Consider the following 21,912-nt stretch of genomic DNA (forward strand, 5'->3'; position numbering starts at 1 on the left):
AGGGTTTTTAAATGTTTTCTACCATGCTTTAATCAAAGAGAGAAAAGATACAGAAAAATGCAATTCTTGTACCAAGGTCATTCACATTGTTGAAGACACACTGTGACTGTGCCACTACAAATGAGCTCTGAAGATCAACTTTTCTTTATGAATTGTGCTGTTAAACACACACTGCCTCAGGATTCTGTCTCCTGACCAGTCTCAAAAAGTGAAAGGGTGTATAGGGCATTTTTAGGATGTTGACCTAAACATTCAGATACAAATTTGTCAGTTATTGGCAAACTGCTGAGATACAGAAACACACTATCAGATAGAAATATGTAGTATGTAGATGGTTCATTTATATTCTTTCACAAAATGTTTTACCTTATAATTATATTATTTGAAAAGCTTTGGGGAGAAATAGTCCCTAAACAATGCTTCAGAAAATTTAACTATGAGCTATTAAATTTATATACAATTCTGGATAGAAGAACTAAGAATTTACTATCATATAATTGGTACCTACCTAATAAACAAACATAGGAGGAATCAGGTTTCTGCTTAGGTAAGAATTATAACGAATGGTAGCAGAGATGGCATAATGTTCTAATAAATCCCTCTGGGTACAAGAAAAGATGTAGTAGCTCTTACTCCTACAAATCTAGAGGGAAAAAGTCAGTTGACCCTGACTTCATCCTTACCCCGTTTCAGTATGTGAGAAAATGCAGAGACTAAGTCAGATCCCAGACAATGGTAAGTTATGAGTGGATGATCCCTAAGTGCCACAGGAGTGTTTCAGTCACCACCTTAGTTTTTAAAACTAAAAAGTTGATAGTAAAGGTAAGTGAAAAATGGTAAAATCTAAAGCATAGGGACTTCTAAAATATACCAAAAAGGTGTGTGCAGAGAAAATCCAGTTGTCCCAAAGAAGCCAGATTGTTCTAACCAGGAAAAGAATTGTACTTCAAAAAGTACCTTTTTTTTTCTTAAATGAATCTTCCTTCTAGTGTGTGTGTGTGAGTGTTCTCCCATTACAGGCCTAGAAATTGCAGGTATCTTCCATGTCTAAAATCTTCCTGACCACTCACAGTTGGTAAACTGCAGGTTTGCTTGGGAAGGTTGTTTGTTTGTTTGTTTGTTTGTTTTGTTTTTGTTAGGTTTTAAGTGAAAGGAATGAAAAGTCTAAGCTCTCTTGGTTATAATTTTTTTTTAATATATTTTATTGATTATGCTATTACAGTTGTCCCATTTCCCCCTTCACTCCCCTCCCCCCTGTGCCCCCTCTCCCACCCACCTTCCCCCCCTTTAGTCCATGTCCATATGTAATACTTATAAGTTCTTTAGCTTCTACATTTCCCGTACTATTCTTGCCCTCCCCCGATCTATTTTCAACCTACATTCTATGCTACTTATTCTCTATACCTTTTCCCCCTCTCTCCTCCTCCCATCCCTACTGCTAGCCCCCCCTTGTGCCCTCTATTTCTGTGGTTCTGTTCCTATTCTAGTTGTTTACTTAGTTTCTTTTGGTTTTGCTTTAGGTGTGGTTGTTAATAATTGTGAGTTTGCTGTCCTTTTACTATACATGTCTTTTCTTTATCTTCTTTTCTTAGATAAGTCCCTTTAGCATTTCATAAAGTAAGGGCTTGGTGATGATGAACTCCTTTAATTTGACCTTATCTGAAAAGCACTTTATCTTCTCTTCCATTCTAAATGAGAGCTTTGCTGGATAGAGCAATCTGGGATGTAGGTCCTTGTCTTTCATGACTTGGAATATTTCTTTCCAGCCCCTTCTTGCCTGCAAGGTCTCTTTGGAGAAATCAGCTGACAGTCTGATGGGAACTCCTTTGTAGGTTACTGTCCCCTTATCTCTTGCTGCTTCTAGGATTCTCTCCTTCGTTTTTACCTTGGCTAATGTAATTATGATGTGCCTTGGTGTGTTTCTTCTTGGGTCCAACTTCTTTGGGGCTCTCTGAGCTTCTTGGATTTCTTGGAAGACTGTTCCCTTTGCCAGTTTGGGGAAGTTCTCCTTTATTATTTGTTCAAATAACTTTTCCACTTGTTGGTCTTCCCCTTCTGGTACCCCTATAATTCGGATGTTGGAACGTTTAAAGGTGTCCTCGATGGTCTTAAGCTTTTCTTCGATTTTTTGAATTCTTATTTTATCATGCTCTCCTGCTTGGTTGATTCTATCTTCCTTCTGGTCCACTGTGTTGTTTTGAGATTCAGATTCCTTCCTTTCACAATTGGCTCTTCTCCGTGTGTCTTCCTGCATCCCTTTTATGGTAATCTGCATTTTTTCATGTAATTTGGATCCAAAATCCACCAGTTCCGTGAGCTTCCTGATCACCAGTGTTTTGAACTGTGCATCTGATAGATTGGCTATTTCTTGGTCACTCAAAAGGATGAGTCCTGGGGGTCTGATCTGTTCTGCTGGAAACATATCTTACGTCTTTCCCCGTCTCTCCTATTATTTTACTTATTTATTTATTTTTTCTCCGGTCTGGTCGCTCTTGTTACGGTGGGGGGCGGAGCCTTAGGTGTTCACCGGTGCTGGGCGCCCCAGTCTCTAGCTTGTGACGTTATATGTGGGGGCAGGGGCGGGAGCGGGGACAGGAGGGATCAATGGCGACCCTTCCGTTCTCCTGGAGTCAGACACTTCCCTGGGCTTCTGGGCTGTGAGCTCTGCCCTGATCCCCAGTCGCTGCCCCACTGATTCCCCCAGCCGCCGCTTGCGTACTCAGGGATCACCGCTACACCGCTGTGCTCGCTCCTGCGTCCCGGATTGCTGTCGTGCCGATTCTGTGCCAAATTTCCCCCGACCTCCGCGCGCCTGCGACCCGCGCCAGCCCCACGCCTGCTCGCTCGGCTCGTAGTCCCCTACCAGTCTGGATGTACGGGTCTACTTCAACTTCTAGGCTGTCCGTCTTCCATTTAGATAAATCCTCTGACAGTTCTGATATTATGACTGCAAATCATTGTTGTAAATTATTGTTGCTCTGTTCTTGGTTGTGCGACGAGGTACGGTGCGCTCACCTATTCCTCCATCTTGCCGGAAGTCTATCTTTTGGTTATAATTTTTAAAAGATTACTGTAAAAGCTTCCCTTTGATGATGACATTTCTGTTGGTTGGAGAATCTCAGGACTGAATTATACGAGGTCTGTTTGGAGGGTATCCAGCCATGTAATATGAATAGTAGGGACACTTATTGAAGAAGATATACAGAATATTATACATAGAACAATGATGCCTCAGTCCCCTTCAAAGTAGGCACCTTGAACCTCACACAGTTCTCCCAGTCACTATCAACTGCCCATCATATTTTCCTGAATCTCATTGATGGTTTGAAATCTCTTCTCTTTCAAAGGTGATTTTAGTTTTGGAAAAGCCAGAAGTTGCAGGGCACCAAATCTGGGCTTAGGAGGACTGAGTCACCTGGGTGATTTGATGTTTCACAAAGAAACTCTGCACCAGATGTGATACATGCGTGGGTGTGTTGTCATGATGAAGCTGCCAATTGCTGCAGCCTTCTGAATCATCCAAATAGTTTCCCCAGAGGAATGTTCATGCTTAGTACAAAATTTCATGCAAATCCATTGCTCTACTCACTCAGTCACTTTTTAAAATATATTTTGTCGATTATGCTATTATAGTTGTCCCATTTCCCGCCCCCCCATTCCCCTCCACCCTGCATACCCTCTCCCACCCACATTCCCCTCCTTTAGATCATGTCCATGTGTCATGAGTTCTTTACCTCCTATATTTCCCATACTAGTCTTGCCCTCCCCCTGTCTATCTTCTACCTACCACCTGTGCTACTTATTCTCTGTACTTTTCCCCCTTCTCCTCCTCCCAGTCCCCTGTTGATAACCTTCCAAGTGATCTCCATTACTGTGGTTCTGTTCCTTTTCTAGTTGTTTGCTTAGTTTCTTTTGCTTTTGCTTTTGTTTCAGGTGTGTTTGTTAATAATTGTGAGTTTGCTGTCATTTTACTGTACATGTTTTTTATCTTTTTCTCAGATAAGTCCCTTTAACATTTCATGTAATAAGGACTTGGTGATGATGAACTCCTTTAACTTGACCTTATCTGAGAAGCACTTGATCTACCTCTCCATTCTAAATGGAAGCTTTGCTGGATAGAGTAATCTTGGATGCAGGTCCTTGCCTTTCATGACTTGGAATACTTCTTTCCAGCCCCCTTCTTGCCTGCCAGACCTCTTTTGAGAAATCAGCTGACAGTCTTACGAGAACTCCTTTGTAGGTAACTCTCACCTTATCTCTTGCTGCTTCTAGGATTCTCTCCTTCATTTTAATCTTGGGTAATGTCATTATGATGTGCCTTGGTGTGTTCCTCCTTGGGTCCAGCTTCTTTGGGACTCTCTGAGCTTCTTGGACTTCCTGGAAGTCTATTTCCTTTGCCAGATTGGGGAAGTTCTCCTTTGTTATTTGTTCAAATAGCTTTTCCACTTGTTGCTCTTCCTCTTCTCCTTCTGGTACTGCTATAATTAGGATGTTGGAACACTTAAAGATGTCCTGGAGGTTCCTAAGCCTCTCCTCATTTCTTTAAATTCTTATTTCTTCCTTCTAGTCTGTTTGGTTGTTTCTTTCTTCCTTCTGGTCCACTCCATTGACTTCAGTCCCAGTTTTCTTCCCATCACTGTTGGGTCCTGTGCATTTTCCTTCATTTCACTTACTGTAAACTTCATTTTTTCATCTAATTTGCCACCAAGTTCAACCAGTTCTGTGAGCATCCTGATTACCAGTGCTTTGAACTGTCCATCAGATAGGTTGGCTATCTCTTGGTCACTTAGTTGTATTTGCTATAGAGCTTTGATCTGTTCTTCCATTTGGGCCGTTTTTTTTTTCTTTTTTTTATCTTGTCACATCTGTTATGTATGAGGGGCGGAGCTTTAGGTGTCCACCAGGGCGGAGCTGTGTTCGCTGGGTTGTGATTCTGTATGTGGGGGCGGGGTCCGAGAGGGAACAACAGCTCTTGGTCTGCTCTCTGTCAGATTTCAGTCCTTCCTGCCACTTCCCCTAAGCTAACTGGACCTTTCTGGTGCTGATTCCCATGTGGGTGGGCTTGTGCAAGTTCTGGGACCCCATGGGTCTCTCTAACAAACTCTCCTATGAGGCTGGGAGTTGCTCCTGCTGCCGCCTCAACCCCCACATGGGTTTTCAACCAGTGCCCCCAGGCTCTATTTCCCTGTGCTGGGACCCTGGATTGAGCAGTCTGTCTCACTCCCCAGTTTCTCCTGGTTTATCTGCACGTGAATGTGGGACCACCTGGTCAGCCAGCCACCTTGCACACAGTGCCTCGCTTCACAATTGCCACCTCGCTGGCTCTGCCCATTGGCACCCTGAGCCCGGGGTCTGCCAGCCACCCCGCACCCCAAGTCTGCAGCCACCACATGTGCGGCCAGGGTCTGCCGGCTACTGTCTCGAGCACCTGGGTTGCCTTATGCGGCTGGTGCCACGGTTTTTTGTGCAGCAACCCCTCTCCACCTGGCTGCCTGACTCTGCCCTTCCTACTGGTCTGGATGAATGTGTCTATTTTAACTCCTTGGTTGTCCGACTTCCATAGAGTTCAATTTTCTGTCAGTTCTAGTTGTTATTTTGTTTCTAAATTGTTGTTGTCCTTATTTTGGTTGCCCAAGGAGGCACAATGTGTCTACCTACGTCTCCATCTTGACCAGAAGTCCTCGCTCAGTCATTTTGAATGTAACGGCCACATAGTACACATGCTAACTCAATGCATCTACCACCCCCACTGACTAGTACAGTGAAGTCACCATTGTTCACTCATGTGCATTCCAGTGCACTCTCCTTGGCTGCCAAGTTACATGGATGTCACACAAACTGTTCTTGTTATATTAATAATGGTTGGACTTTTCTGTACAAACCTCATATTCCTTAGTATCACCAATACATCGAAGAGGAACCTTGTAATGATGATTTTGCAAGTGGCAATGCACATATTTCACATTTTAACATCCTCCAAAATAGGAATGTGTATTACAGTGGGATGTATTTGTCAATGTCTTTTTTTCTTAGTAGGAATATAAAATAATTGGGCATCACGTGGTTGATGTTGTTTTATTGAATAAACTGGTGGTTCTGTATCATTACAAAAGCTGTGCTACATTGTGCCCTGTTGACTTACCAGGAAATTCCTCCTTATGAAACCAAGGGAGTGATGAGAGCCAGTTTTTCCTCCAGAGAAGCAGATAACCACACAGCCTTCATAAGAATAAAGACTAATGCTTCAGACAGCACAGAGTTTATCATTCTTCCTGTTGAGGTTGAAGTTACAACAGGTGAGTGGAAAACTGAAGGCACTGTAAGTTTGTTTAGTTTTCACTGCTTCTGACTCTGGCAAAGTGTAATATAATTGTTTACTTTTCTTTTTTCCAAGCCCCTGGAATTTATTCCTCAACGGAAATGTTAGATTTTGGTACACTGCGAACACAAGGTAAGAAAAGAAACAGTGTCTTTATGAGTCTTAAAAAAGGAAAGTCCCTGTTCAGTACTGAATTGTTCTACTTTAACTCCTTTGTAGTTCAGCTTTGAAAGTTCCTTCTAGTGGGTTATCTGACTTTGTAGAAATCTTCTTTTGAGAATTGTGAACCCTTACAAGGCTATGGGATAACTTAAGTAAAGTCTTCTAAATGGGAGTTGAGACACAAAGTAATTTCTCAATTTTGTAATCCAGTTCCTCCTCACTTCTGGATTTTTATTTAGATATTGATTATTCAATTGCATTACAATGATGTGATATTAGAAATTTGTCCAAGGTGGTCATAGAAAGAATTCAAATTCTTAAACTAAAAACAGTCAAGTTAAGGATTTATTAAGGAAAAGTGATAGTGTAGTTAACCATTGAACAGTGTGGGTTTGAACTGCACAGGCCTATTTATATGTGGATTTTGTTCAATAAATATACGGTTGGCTCTGTATCCCAGGTTTTGCATCCATGATTCAACCAACTGAGGATCAAAAACCATATTTTCTGTCTGTGGATGTGGAAGGCCAACTGCATTGTTCTACGCCTTCTTATATAAGGAACTTGAGCATCCACAGATTTTGATATCTGCTGGGAGTCCTAGAACCAATCCCCTTTAGATACCAAGGGAGTATAGTTAAGTTTTTGGAGAGTCAGAGGTTATATGTGGATTTTCAACTACATGAGGATCAGCACCCCAATCCCTGTGCTGCTTAAGTCAGCGTACTTGTAATTTGGGATGCCTGTGGACCATATGTAATTAAAATTTTGTTTGATATTGAAGATGCATTTTTAAATGTGAGATTCAGTTTTAATATGATAATTTCACACTGCACATTTTTAATTTGCTTCATTGTACTTTTCTGGAAAACAAAAAGGTTTAATGTCAAGTTTACTAAAAACTTTTTGTTTTATTTTGGCCTAGTTGTTTAGGTGGGGACAGTCCTATACACCAGTTCTTTTAACACACAATGTCCTTAATGAATAAGGTGATTCCTACCTAACGTTTCTTTTTATCAATGTGATGGCCATTTTATTTCACATTCTAGAATAGATTCAGTCTAGTATCTAAGAAGATAAAAGATTCTAACTCACTGTAAAATACACCTTTTTAAGAAATATTTCTTTTTTCAATTTTAACAGATCTACCAAAAGTTTTAAACCTTCATTTATTAAATTCAGGAACAAAAGATGTACCAATAACAGTAAGTTTTTACTTATTTTTTCTAACTTATACATTTTTTATTTTTAAACTTATGACAAAGTTAAAACATAATTAAACTCTTGTTCTAAAGGAATTTTGTTTTGTGGTGACCTGGTGACACCCTGGTATGGTACTAAGTGTGATGTGAAAAACCTGTTCTGCCTTAACCACCAAATGTTAAGGAGGAGAAGGGAAAGTAGGCGATCATTTTCAAGTTACATTTGAACTGAAGTTTATGAGGTTCCTATTTAGGCAGAATATTATAAAAGGCCTGTGGAGCCCTGACCCAGCAGCTCAGTTGATTGGAATGTAGTCCTATACACCAAAAGGTTGAGGGTTTGATCCCAGATTGGGGCACATACGGGAGGAAACCAGTTGATGTTTTTCTCTCATATCGATGCCCCCCCACACACACATCTGTGTGTCTCTCTCTGTCACTCTCCTTCCATCTCTCTCCTTTCGTCTATCCCTCCCTCTCCTCCTTCTCTTTCTCTTGCTCTAAGAATCATTGAACATATCCTCATGTGAGGATTAGTAAATAAGTAGCCTTTGGATTCTGGAAAATCCTAGTATCTGTGCCATGTGCAAAGAAAAATAGGTTATAAGGGTTACATCAAGTTTGGTTGTTAGACTTAATGTATGAATAAGTAAAAAGAGAGAAAAGATTCAGATGTATTGGCAAGAGAAATCATGAAGCAAGTATATAGCAGTATACTGTTAACATTTGTCATAGGTGTCCCTTCTAACTGGCAGCTATTGTAGCTCCCCTAGATAGTGTACTATAAACAAGGGTCCCCACTTCCCCTCACACATACATCCAGCTAACTTTTATGCCTTATAGTGGAATTGGGGTTCAATTAGATGGTTTTAGGCAAAACAAACAAACAAACAGGGCTATTTATATTTTGTTTTAGCCACAACCTCGCTTTCTAGCGAGGTCCCCAAGACACATTCATGGGAAATGACGGAAAAGGAAAGCAGTACATTTTTATTATAACCTGTGTTGATGTCAGAAACATAAATGCAGAAAACTCTGATAAAATAAGTAGATCAGAGGCCTTGAGACTTAAGGGACTTTTGCCCATTGATGGCCAATCCCAGAGTTTACCAACAGGTGGTGAAATAGAGACCAAAGAAAGGAGAGTATACAAACCCGAAATGAGGAAGCAAGTTGTCATCCCAGGTAACCACATTTTAATGCACAGCAACCTGCTTACTGGTGGGATCACAGCCTAGACAGCGTCCTGCTCTCTGACCTTGTATCTTTTCCTGCTTGCTGGAAGAATTGAGAATGTGGTAGGGAAGTGCAGTCTGGTAGACAGCTTCCCATATATGCAGAGGAATTGAAACTACCCCACCTGGAGTTCCTGCCCCTCCAGTGTTAGGCAGGCTGAGAGAGACCTGTGATGCCATAGCCTGTGTATGCTGCCATACCTCTGAGGGGGGGGTCTTCAGGGTGCCAGTGTCTTTCCATAAATGATAAGGAACAACTCTTTTGACCTGGCCGCCCAGATGCCATTGAAACAAAAACAAAGAACTAAGCAGCAGCATTCTGTCTCTTGTTCTTAGTTTTCTTCTTAAATAGTAATCTTAGTGTATATATTTTTATATGCTTGCTTTCAAAAATAATATTCACTTTTAATTTAGTGACCTATATTTTAATTCAGTCTTTTGAGTGATTATCATCAAAGTCCCTATGGAATAAAACTATCAGCATGTCTTCCAGGAGTAACCTTTTATGTAAGAAAATATAACTGAATTTTTCTGTTGTACAGTTTCTTTGTAATTCCTGTTTATAGCAGTAATTCATTATATCTTTAAAAAAGTACATAATGCTGATTGTTACTACAGTATTGAGGGACTAGTGATTGGTTTTGGCTCTTTAATCTGTACTGAAATTTTCACGAGTCTTTAGAAAAATGAGCAAAATAAGAACAATATAAATATTTATAAAAATATTACTGTGTTTATGTTTACAAAATTGACAAGTACCCTTTCTAGAGGACTGTTCTGCAATAATATACTTGTTTTTTGACATTAAAATAGCTGATATTTTATGAATAAAGACAGTAGATAGGTTTATGTCTTAATAGAATGAGTTGGGAAGTGTTTCTGCCTCTTCTATTTTGGGGAGAAGAGTTTGTGAAGGTTTGGTGTTCTTCTTTAAATGTTTGATAGAATTCACCAATGAAACCATCTGGGCCCAAGCTTTTCTTGAGTTTTAAAATTACTAACTCAGTCTCTTTATTTGCTTTAGGTATATTCACATTTTTTAAAAGATTTTATTTATTTAGAGAGGGGGAAGGGAAGGAGAAAGAGAGAGAGAGAAACATCAGTGTGTGGTTGCCTCTCAGGCACCCCCTACTGAAGACATGGCCCACAACCCGGACATTTGCTCTGACTGGGAATAGAACCTATGACCCTTTGGTTTGCAGACCAGCACTCATCCCACTGAGCCACACCAGCCAGGGCCTCTGGATTGTCTTTTTATTTTGTTGATGTTTTCTATTGCTGTGCAAAAAAATTTGAGTTTGATATAGTCCCAGTTGTTTATATTTTCATTTCCTTTGCCTGGGGAGATATATCTGATAAAATACTGCTATGAGCATTGTCCAGGATTTTTCTGCCTGTGTTTCCTTGTAGAATTTTTATAGTTTTGGGTCTAACACTTAAGTCTGTAATCCATTTTGAACTTATTCTTGTATGTGGTTTAAGGTGATACAGTTTCATTTTTCTGCACATATCTGTGTAATTTTTCCAATGCCATTTATTGAATAAACTACCTTTAGCCCACTGTATGTTCTTTCCTTTTTTGTCAAATATTAATTGACTGTAAAGATGTGACTTTATTTCTTGGCTCCTATTCTTTTCCATTGATCTATGTGTCTGTTTCTATGCCAGGACCATGCTGTTTTGATTACTGTTACCTTAGGTATAGTTTCATATTAGATGGCGTGATTCCTCTTACTTTGTTCTTCTTTCACAGGATCACTGTTACTATGTGGGGCCTTTTGTGGCTCCATATGAATTGTTGAAATATTTGTTCTAGTTCTGTAAAATACATCATTGGAGTTTTGATAGGAGTTGCATTGAATCCATAGGTTGCTTTGGGTGTTATGACATTTTAATGATGTTAATTCTTCTTGTCCATGAAAACAATATGTTGTTCCATTTATTTGTATTTTCTTCCGTTTCTTTTTTCGGGGTCTTATAATTTTCCAAGCACAGATCCTTTACATCAGGGGTGTCAGACTCATTTTCACCAGAGGCCACTTCAGCCTCATAGTTGCCTTCAAAGGCCCAATTGTAATTTTAGGACTGTATAAATATAAATACTCCTTAACATTTAAATGAGAGCTCGGTGCTGCCACTGGCTAGAAACAAGCTGCCAGGCTGGATAAAACAAGGTGGAGGGCTAGATTCGGCCCATGGGCCTTGTATTTGCCACCTGTGCTTTACATCCTTGGTTAGGTTAACTCCTAGGTATTTTATTTTGTTTTTTTAATAAATATGTATAAAATGCCATTATTTTTAATTTTTTTAAATATATTTTATTGATGATGCTGTTACAGTTGTCCCATTTACCCCCTTTTCTCCCCTCTACTCTGCACACCCCCTCCAACCCATATTCCCCTCCTTTAGTTCACATCCATGGGTCGTACATATAAGTTCTTTAGTGTGTACATTTCCCATACTATTCTTACCCTCCCCCTGTCTATTTTGTATCTACTATTTATGCTGTACCTTTACCCCCTCTCTCCTCCTCCCACTCCCCTGTTGATAACCCTCCATGTGATCTCCATTTCTGTGGTTCTGTTCTGTTCTAGTTGTTTGCTTAGTTTGCTTTTGTTTTAGTGTGGTTGTTAATAATTGTGAGTTTGCTGTCATTTTACTGTACATGTTTTTTATCTTTTTTCTTAGATAAATCCCTTTAACATTTTATGTAATAAGGGCTTGATGATGATAAACTCCTTTAACTTGACCTTATCTGAGAAGCACTTGATCTGCCCTTCCATTCTAAATGGAAGCTTTGCTGGATAGAGTAATCTTGTATGTAGGTCCTTGCCTTTCATGACTTGGAATACTTCTTTCCAGCCCCCTTCTTGCCTGCCAGACCTCTTTTGAGAAATCAGCTGACAGTCTTACGAGAACTCCTTTGTAGGTAACTCTCACCTTATCTCTTGCTGCTTCTAGGATTCTCTCCTTCATTTTAATCTTGGGTAATGTCATTATGATGTGCCTTGGTGTGTTCCTCCTTGGGTCCAGCTTCTTTGGGACTCTCTGAGCTTCTTGGACTTCCTGGAAGTCTATTTCCTTTGCCAGATTGGGGAAGTTCTCCTTTGTTATTTGTTCAAATAGCTTTTCCACTTGTTGCTCTTCCTCTTCTCCTTCTGGTACTGCTATAATTAGGATGTTGGAACACTTAAAGATGTCCTGGAGGTTCCTAAGCCTCTCCTCATTTCTTTAAATTTTTATTTCTTCCTTCTGGTCTGTTTGGTTGTTTCTTTCTTCCTTCTGGTCCACTCCATTGACTTCAGTCCCAGTTTCCTTCCCATCACTATTGGTTCCCTATGCATTTTCCTTCATTTCACTTACTGTAAACTTCATTTTTTCATCTAATTTGCCACCAAGTTCAACCAATTCTGTGAGCATCCTGATTACCAGTGTTTTGAACTGTCCATCAGATAGGCTGGCTATCTCTTGGTCACTTAGTTGTATTTGCTGTGGAGCTTTGATCTGTTCTTTCATTTAGGCCATTTTTTTTGTCTTGATGCACCTATTATGTAGTAAGAGACAGAACCTTAGGTGTTCACCAGGGCAGGGCAACCCAGTTGCTGGGTTGTGATGCTGTATGTGAAGGAGGGGTCCGAGAGGGAACAATAGCGCTTGCTCCGCCCTCTACCAGATTTCAGTCACTTGCCCTGCTTCCCACAAGCAAATTGGGCCCTTCTGGTGCTGATTCCCAGGTGGGTGGGTTTGTGTTTGTTCTAGGACCCTGTGGGTCTCTCCAGCAAACTCTCCTGTGAAGCAGGGAGTTTCACCCAGCACCTCGACCCCCACTGGTGTTTTCAGTTAGTGTGTTGAGGCTTTATTTCCCTGCTCTGGGATCCTGGGTTGTGTGGTCTGTCTTGCTCTCCAGTTTCACCTGGTTTATCTGTGTGCAAATGTGGGGCTGCCGGGTCTGCCAGCCACCTTGTGCACTGTACCCCTCCACAATCCACTGCCTCACTGGGTTCTCCAGCTGCCATCCTGCGCACCGGGGGTCCTCCAGCCTCTGCTTTGCCGTGACCTGACCCCTCTCTACCCAGCAGCCCGACTCCACCCCTCCTACTGGTCTGGATGAATATGTCTACTTTAACTCTTCGGTCGTCGAACTTCCATACAGTTCAATTTTCTGTCGATACTGGTTGTTTTTTGTTTCTAAATTGTTGTCCTTATTTTGGTTGTGCAAGGAGGCACAGTGTGTCTACCTATGTCTCCATCTTGGCCGGAAGTCTTATTCTTTTTGAAGTAGTTGCAAATGGGATTGTTTTCTTAGTTTCCCTTTCTGTTAGTTCATTATTGGCATATAAAAATGCAACTGATTTCAGCATATTAATTTTGTATCCTGCTGATTTGCCAAATTCATTCATCGGTTTAGTAGCTTTTTTGATGAAATCTTTAGGAGTTTTCTATGTACAGTATCATGTCATCTGCAAATAATGACAGTTTTACTTCTTTTTTTTCCAATTGGGATGCCTTTTATTCCTTCTTCTTGTCTGATAGCTGTGGTTAGGACTTCCAGTACTATGTTGAATTGTTGAATAACAGTAGTGAAAGCAGACACAGATGTCTTGTTCCATACCTTAAAGGAAATACTATTTTTTCCCATTGAGTATGACATTGGCAGTAGGTCTTTATTACTCATGCTTCCTCTATTTCCACTTCACTGAGTGTTTTTATTATAAATGGTGCTGGATTTTATCAAATGTTTTTCCTGTATCTATTAATATAATCATGTGGTTTTTAGCCTTTATTTTGTTTATGTGGTAAGTCACAGTCTTTGATTTGTGAATATTGTTCCACCTTGCATCCCTGGGATAAATCCCACTTGACCATGGTGTGTGATCTTTTTGGATTCATTGCTGTATTAGGTTTGCTAATATTTTGGTAAGGGTTTTAGCATCTATGTTCATCAAGGATATTGGCCTATAATTTTCTTTCATTGTAGTTTTAGTGTCTTTATCCAGTTTTGGAGTTACAATAATTCTGGCCTCATAAAATGAGCTTGGGAGCCTTTCATCCTCTGGAATTTTTTGAAATAATTTGAGAAGGAGAGGTATTAGTTCTTCTCAGAATGTTTGGTAAAATTTACCTGTGAAGCCATCTGGTCCAGGGCTTTGGTTTGTTGGGAGTTTTTTGATTACTGTGTCAATTTCACCAGGTGTAATCTGTCTATTTCAGATTCTTTGATTCTTCATGATTTAGTTTTGGAAGATTGTATGTTTCTGGGAATTTATCCAGTTTGTTTACATGTATTTGTTCATATTTTCTTACAGTCCTTTGTACTTCTTTGGGTTTAGTTGTTATTTCTCCTCTTTCATTTCTGATTTTATTTGTTTGGTTCCTCTCACTTTTTTCCTTGATGAATCTGGTTAAAGGTTTGTCAATCATGTTTATCTTTACAGAGAATCAGCTCTTGGATTCATTGATCTTTTGTATTTTTTAGGACTCTATTTCATTTATTTCTTCTCTGGTCTTTATTATTTCCTTGCTTCTACTCACTTTGGACTTTGTTCTTTTTTAAGTTTATTTAAGTGTAAAGTTAGATTATTTGTTTAAGCTTTTTCTTATTTTTTGAGATAGACCTATAATGCTATGAATTTTCCTCTTAGGGTTGCTTTCCCTGTGTCCCACAGATTTTGGGTTGTTGAGTTCTCATGTTCATTTGTTTTGAGGTATCTTTTGATTTCCTTATTGATTTCATTGACCCTTTCATTATTTAATAACATGTTAGTTAGCTTCCATGTATTTTTCAGTGTTTTTCCTGTGACTGATGTCTAGTTTCACAGCATTTGGGATCAGAGAGGATGCTTGATATGATTTCAGTCTTCTTAAATTTATTGAGACTTGGTTTGTGTCCTGACATGTAATCTGTCCTAGGAAACATTCCATGTGCACTTGAAAAGTGCTTTGAGGTGAAATACTCTGAAGATATCAATTAAGTCCATTTGATCTAGTGTGTCATTTAAGGATGTTGTCTCCTTGTTGATTTTTTGTCTAGAAGACCTATCAATTGAAGTCATTGGGATGTTAAAATCCCTGACTGTGATTGTATTTCTCTTCATCTTTCCCTTTATGTTTATCAAGGTTTTCTTCACATGTTTACGTGCTCCTATGTTGGGTGTGTAAATATTTACTAGGGTTATATCCTCTTGTTGGATTGTTCCCCTTAGCGTTATGTAGTATCCTCCTTTGTCTCTTACTATAGCCTTGGCTTTAAAGTCTATTTTGTTGGATATAAGTATTGCTACTCCAGCTTTCCCCTTTCTGTTTGCATGAAATACTTTTTCCATCCCTTTATTTTAGTCTGTGTGTATCTTTCAGTCTTTCAACCCTAAGAGATGGGTCTCTTTGAGGCAGCATATATGTGGGTCTTGTTTTCTTATTGATTCATCTACCCTGTGTCTTTTGGTTGAAGCATTTGGCCATTTATATTTAAGGTGCTTAGTGATAGATACATATTTGGTGCCATTTTATTGTTAGACTATTTTCCTGGGTTTGTTTGTTTGTTTGTTTTCTTTCTCCTTAAAGCAAGCCATTTAACATTGGCTGCAGTACTGGCTTGGTGTTAACAAACTCCTTTAGACTTTTCTTGTCTGGAGAGCTCCTTATCTCTACTTCAACTTGAAATGATAGCCTTGCTGGGTAAAGTAGCCATGGTCTTAGGTCCTTGCTTTTCATCACTTTTAATATTTCATGCCACTCCCTTCTGGCCTGAAATGTTTCTGTGGAGAAATCAGATGACAGTCTAATTGGTGCTCCTTTGTATGGACCTACCTGCTTTTTTCTTGAGGCTTTTAGGATTCTCTCCTTGTCTTTAAGCCTTGCCATTTTAATTATGATGTGCATTGGTGTAGGCCTCTTCAGTCCAACTTGTTTGGGACTCTGAGCTTCCTGGACTTTTGTGTCTTTTCTGTCACCAGATTAGGGAGGTTATCTATCATTATTTCTTCAGTTAGAGTCTTGATCCCTTGCTCACTCTCTTCTGGTATTCCCATGGTACAGATGTTGTTATGCTTCATGTTGTCCAAAATGTTTCTCAAGCTCACCTCATTTTAAAAAATTTTTTTTCTTTTTGTTGCTTTGCTTGGGTGTTTTTTTTCTACCTTGTCCTCCAAATCACTGATGCAATCCTCTGCTTCATCTAACCTACTGTTAATTAGTTTCAGTGTATTGTTTACTTCAGATATTGCATTCTTTATTTCTGACTGATCTATTTCATGGTTTCTATGTCTTTTTTCATGCTCTGAGTGTCCTTATAATCATAACGCTAAACACTCTCATCTGATAAATTGCTTGCCTCCATTTCATCTAGTTCTTCTGGAGAATTCTCTTGTTCTTTCATTTGGAGGCTGTTCTTTGCCTTCCCATTTTTTGCTGTCTGTCTGTGTCTGTTTCTGTGTATTAGTTAGATCTGCAGAGTCTGGTGCTGACCCTTGTCAGACACTGTTTGTAACTGGCCCTGTGTAACATGTTTGGAGCTATCAGTGATTCACAGCTTGTGGCTCCCTCTGGTAGGTCTGTGTGTATACAGAAAGAACTAGGCTGCACACCAAGGCAGCTTTTACTAGCATGGGACCCAGGGGAGGGTCAGCTAATGTCTCAGAGCTCCCAGAGATCCATCTTAGTTGTTAAACTTATTCAGTGATATAGCCTTAAGTTGTACTTAGTAGCCTGGATTAAGTTCTGTACAATGGGGCAGAATAATTCCTGCAGGTGAGGCGATTGCTTCCCTTCAGGCTGATGCTCCTTGGAGAGAAATGCTCTGCCTGAGAAAGATGGTTTCTGCATTATGGGGAATGACTCAGCTCAGGGATCTTGGCAGCTGTTCCTTTAGTTCTCTCCTCAGAGCCACCAGCCCCAGACTCTCCTTACATGTCTCTAGTCCACTCTGCCCTCCCTCTGCCAAAGCCCAAGGTAAGTAGATGCAAATGAAATTTTGTGTGTTGGCCCTTTAAGAGCCTCTGTGAGTCTCCAGCTATCTCTTCCTGACAGACAGAAGCCCTGCTGCTTTTCATAGCTGGGTGTTACCCGGGTTCCTTTCCCAGCTCTGGTGCTGTAAGGCAGTGGAACCCAGCTTGGGGTTTGGACCCCACACTTCTCAAGGGGAACCCCCTAGCCACTGAAACATCCCTCCAGCACTTCACCTGCTGCCCATGGGAGCTCAGCCATTCCTCTCACACCTCCTGTACGGTTCCTGCCAGCCTATGTGGTGAAGTGGTTTCCTCTGTCCATGGTTGTAAGGTTTCTCTCCAGATAGTGTTTAGTTGGTTCTTCAGGATGATTTCTCTACAATTTAGTCATAATTCCAAATTGGTCCTGGGTTGAGGTTAGGGCAGCTTCCACTTATTCTTCTGCCATCTTGTGTCTCTCCCACACATACATTCTAGATTTTCACAATCAGTGAAATGCAAAGGCCTAGGAATCACTGCTATATGTTAGCATTTTTAAATCTTACTGTTACCCTGAACTGTGATTCTTTTGTTCAAAATTTTCTGGCTTAGTTACCAGAGTTCCCTTTATAATGGAATATAAATTCCTTCTGTTAGATTTGTCTCGGTTGCTTTGGCTATAATCAACTTACTTTCTCTGAACATGCTGATGCTGGATTTCTTCTTTAGTCTGTCATTTACATGGAGCCCATTTACCCTGTTTGTGGCAGCACAGGCACACTCCCTTCCCAGTCTTTGCCTTCTCATGTGCTCAGGTCACTGACCTCCACAGAGGGGTATTGTACAGCACAACTTCCTGACAGCATCCAAGATGTCTCTTCAGCTGTGGACAGCTCTTTGTTGGCTAGTGGACTGCCTTTGCCATTGCCTCTGTTTGAAATATCAGATCATCTTTATTACTTGTGTGCCCTGCATGCTGTTTGTCTGTTACTAGTTTCTTCAGTGTGGAGAGGCTGATGCACAGAGCAGGGTGAGAGGGGGAGCTTTTGTGCTTATTGGGCAGACTTCAGGCCTGCAGTTACTTCTCCAAATGTGAGGGTTTAGAGATTTGATGGGAAAGTGCCTTTCTTTATACAGCCCACACGATCTGGTCCAGCTTTTTACAACACACAGCAAGTGGACAGCAGTCATGTCTTTTTCAGTAAACATTTCCTAGAAAAATGAAATTTTCAATCTAAAGCATGTGAATGAAAAAAGTACAGTGTTTAATCCATTTATGATGGAATTAAATAGGCCCATGAACCCACTTTTTTATTTGCTCTTTCTATGGTTTAGGCACCATTGAAAGTACTTTACAGGGATAACCTTATTTCATACAACAATTCTATAAGGTGCACAGATCATAGTTTTCCAAATAGTGACTTATTCAACAATAAAAACTCAAAAGTTACATAGAGTACATTAAGTATATGATGACATTTAAGTCTGTATGAGTATATAATTTTCATTTCAAATTCATATTGCTATTTAAAAAACTATTGATCTAGGAATGTCTGTATATCTACATCTGTATCTACCTATGTGTGTATTTTTCTAATATCCAAAGCCTTCACCCAGTGTTTTGTAGTTTTGTCTTATTTCCTTATTCATTTATCCCTTCATTCAATAAATATTTAATGACCATCAGTTATATGCCACCTCCTATGCTAAGTACTGAAAATACAGCAGTGAATCAGACAGCAAAGGTTATACAACAAGATTGTAAATCAAGCCCAGTTCTGTGAAATAAATACCACAGAATGGCATATAAGGGGGAGGGGGATGGTTTAGATAGGGTTGTCTCAGAGGAGCTGACATTTGAGGTCATAACTGAGGACTAAGAAATAGGCACCCATAAGAAAAATTGGTAGATGATTGTTCCCAGCACAGGGAGCAGCAAGTGCAAAGGTATGAGGCAGGAACAGCTTTAGATGTCATGGGAGACACAAAGAGGTTGAATGTAAAAGGTAAGGGGTGGAGAGTCACACAGGGCTGCTAGGATTCTGTGACATGTTTAGATTTCATTATAAGTACAGTGAGAAGTTGAAGAACTGTAAGCATTTATGTGTTTGTAAAAGCTTACTGTAGCTACTTTGTAGAGAATGAACTACAGAAAGTTAGAAATCTTTTGCAGTGGTCCACTCAAGAGATGGTGGTGGCTTTTCCTGTATTTTTCTGCATAATAAGCCAAACTTAAAGATTGATGAATTTTAGCCCTGGCTGTTGTGGCTCAGTGGACTGAGTGCTGGCCTATGAACCAAAGAGTCAGCAGTTCGATGCCCAGTCAGGACAAATGCCTGGGTTGCTGGCCAAGTTCCCGGTAAGAGGAACACAAGAAGACCACACACTAATGTTTCTCTCCCTCTCTTTCTCCCTCTCTTCCCCTCTCTCTAAAAGTAAATAAAATCTTTGAAACAAAAAAAAATTGATGCATTTTAGAAGGTCCTCTGCCTTCCACTATTTCACAAATATGTCATTTTCAGGATGGGCTAGGCAGTGTTAGAAGCTAGAAGGTTTTTTGTTGTTGTTGTTTTTGTTTTAGTTCCCCTTCAGGGAATTTAGCCTCTTCATATTTGTAGATAGAAGACTGTTAAAGCAAGCAACTCTAAATACAAATTCCCCATCTATTAGTGGACAACATACAGAGGGTCAAGCCTTCCTGACATTGTCTGATGCAAATTGGAGAATATTTAAATAACATTTCTAAAACATTAATGCCGCATAAAATATGTAGTAAATTTGCTTGAGGTGTTCTAAGAGGAACAGTTGCCTGAAGTTTCCTTGCTAATTGATGAATAAAAGTCACAGTTGTTCTTATTCATTTTACCAATATCAGCTTGATATGAGCCTTAGCAAATTTGTGCAATTATTGTCTACAATTGTTAGATACTGGAAGGTTATTTTCCTTGACTTGCTCAAAGGTTGTAAATAGGTTCAGGAAGTCCTAGACTCTTAAGTCTCACTTGACAGTTATTGCACATTAGTTGGGTGTGAGTGTTGTGAGACAAGACTGGATATATTTGGAACATGCGGGAAGCTGCCTTTCCGAAGAATCTTGCTAAATTTTTTCTACTTCTTGATTGTCTAAGAGGCAGCTAGTGACTGATAACTGAAACTGACGTTAGTATAAATATGCTTATTACAAGTTAATAATTACATATTCTTTTTTTATTTAAAGCCACAAGAATAAGCCAACTATTTCAGTGTTTTGTTTGTTTTGCTGTGTTCTTGTTCCCTTGGAAAGTGGACTTTAGCTGACTTATGTTTTTTCTTAATGGTATTAAGTGAATAGTTCAGACATTTATATAAAACACATCAATTGAATATTTGTGTACTACTAGTGCAACATATTTTAAAGTAATAACATTGAGTATAAAGTTTTCCTCTGGTAAGAAAAATAATAGAAGTGGTACATTTCATGCAATAAAAACCTTTTTTCATCAACTATCTTAAGCTCTTACTACTTACAGTGATTATATTTTAATAAGTATCATCACTTAGCTATTTCCCACATGTTGCTCTACAGGCTAATAACACTCAAAAAGTGTCCTGGCTGTCTGGGCCACGTGTAGTCTGTAAGCATGTTTGAAACAGTCCGGGTCCTCTTGCTGCTCTGTCGTAGTCAGTGGAGCAGGTGAGAGAGTGTGGAGCCATGTATGTAAAAGTCCTTTGCAAAGTTCTACAGTGCTTTATGAGATCATGTCTGGCAATCTTGACCTCAGGATAAAAGTGAAAACTCAGCAAAATTAATAGATTCAAAAAATATCGTAGTCATATGGACTCTTAGGAAATATCTAATCCTATCTCCTAGGATGGGAAAAATTAGGTCTGGAGTGGGTGGGCAGCTTACTCAGGCTCATACTTACAAACAGGTCTCTATGGGATTGTCACATGTGCTTCTGTACTGCTTCTTTCTCCTTTGGAAAAAAATTAGTATAGTATTGTAGTATGGTATAACTTAACCAAATGAAACTTTATCCAGTTGTAGTTTATCTTACAGTTCACACTGCTGTGAACACGAACGCACCCTTGTAAAGAAAGAAAGAGATTTATAGTGATTGCTAATTATAGTAAGCGTATTGATGATAAGTATATAGATATGATCAAATCAGCACCTAGCCTCAGTTAGAGATTCAAAGACAAATGAGGAGTTGTCAAAGAGAAAAAGGAAGAAAAGAGGGGATAATGGGGGGGAAAGGGTGAAGTGTTTTTTACAGGAACAAGTATAAAGGACACAGGTTGGAGGTAGAAATGGGAGGGAGGTGGGGATGGCTGGGGTGGTGGGGAGGGGTGGAGGGGGAAGGGAAAAAACTGTACTTGAACAACAATAAAATTCAAAAGTATTTAATAAAAAAAGAAAAAAGAATGAGAGTTTCTAGAGATCCTGAGGCCAAGTGCTAAGGCTATGGACATTTTGGGCACAGAACTGTGGCCATCCTTAAGGCCACGGTTCCAGGCTCAGTCAAGACCTGATGGCTGAGTACTAATCAGCAACGGGTGGAGTGCTGTGCCTGCAGGTAGTGGAAAGCAGTGTTTGTAGTCATGGGGTGTCAGGTGAAGAAAGGCCCTGGACCTCAGTGCAGTTCTGCTTCTTGATGCCTGGCTATTAAAACATCACTCAGTACTGCATGGTTCTGTTCACCTGTAAACAGGGAAAGAGGTTAAGATCTTTAAAGTTCTGTCCAATGTTAAAAGTGCTTTGTGTCCCTGAAGATCATGAATTAAAAAGTTACTGTACTTAAAAATGTATTTATTTTTTAAGTTTGCTCAAAAAGTACAAACTTACTGTTTCTTTTTTGTTACTTTAGGGTTGTTGCTTTTTTTCACTCTAATAGAAAGGCCTTATTTATTAAGTTTAAAGAGTTCTGACTTTTTCCCAATTACACGCTCCTGCAGTCGCATCATTGCTCAGTCCCACAGCTTGGAGCGAAGCCCTGCCCCTGAACATCAGCGCCTCACTTGCACAGTGCTCCCTAGAGAACTACCTTTAGAAATGGGTCTGCAACACTGTCCTGGCAAAGGGGCACCAGCTC

The 21,912-nt window shown here is 39.8% G+C and overlaps 1 protein-coding gene across 2 annotated transcripts in view; it reads left to right on the top strand.

Annotated features, from left to right (window-relative positions):
* TMEM131 (transmembrane protein 131) overlaps positions 1-21,912 on the top strand; it is a 220,997-nt gene that overhangs the window by 126,006 nt on the left and 73,079 nt on the right. For both annotated transcript variants that reach the window (XM_036030067.1, XM_028517772.2), the window contains exons 9-11: positions 6,146-6,296; positions 6,395-6,451; positions 7,625-7,686. In XM_036030067.1, coding sequence (XP_035885960.1) covers positions 6,146-6,296; positions 6,395-6,451; positions 7,625-7,686 — 270 coding nt within the window. The remainder of the gene's footprint in view (positions 1-6,145; positions 6,297-6,394; positions 6,452-7,624; positions 7,687-21,912) is intronic.

Source organism: Phyllostomus discolor, chromosome 6, assembly GCF_004126475.2.
Source record: "Phyllostomus discolor isolate MPI-MPIP mPhyDis1 chromosome 6, mPhyDis1.pri.v3, whole genome shotgun sequence".
Taxonomy (NCBI): domain Eukaryota; kingdom Metazoa; phylum Chordata; class Mammalia; order Chiroptera; family Phyllostomidae; genus Phyllostomus; species Phyllostomus discolor.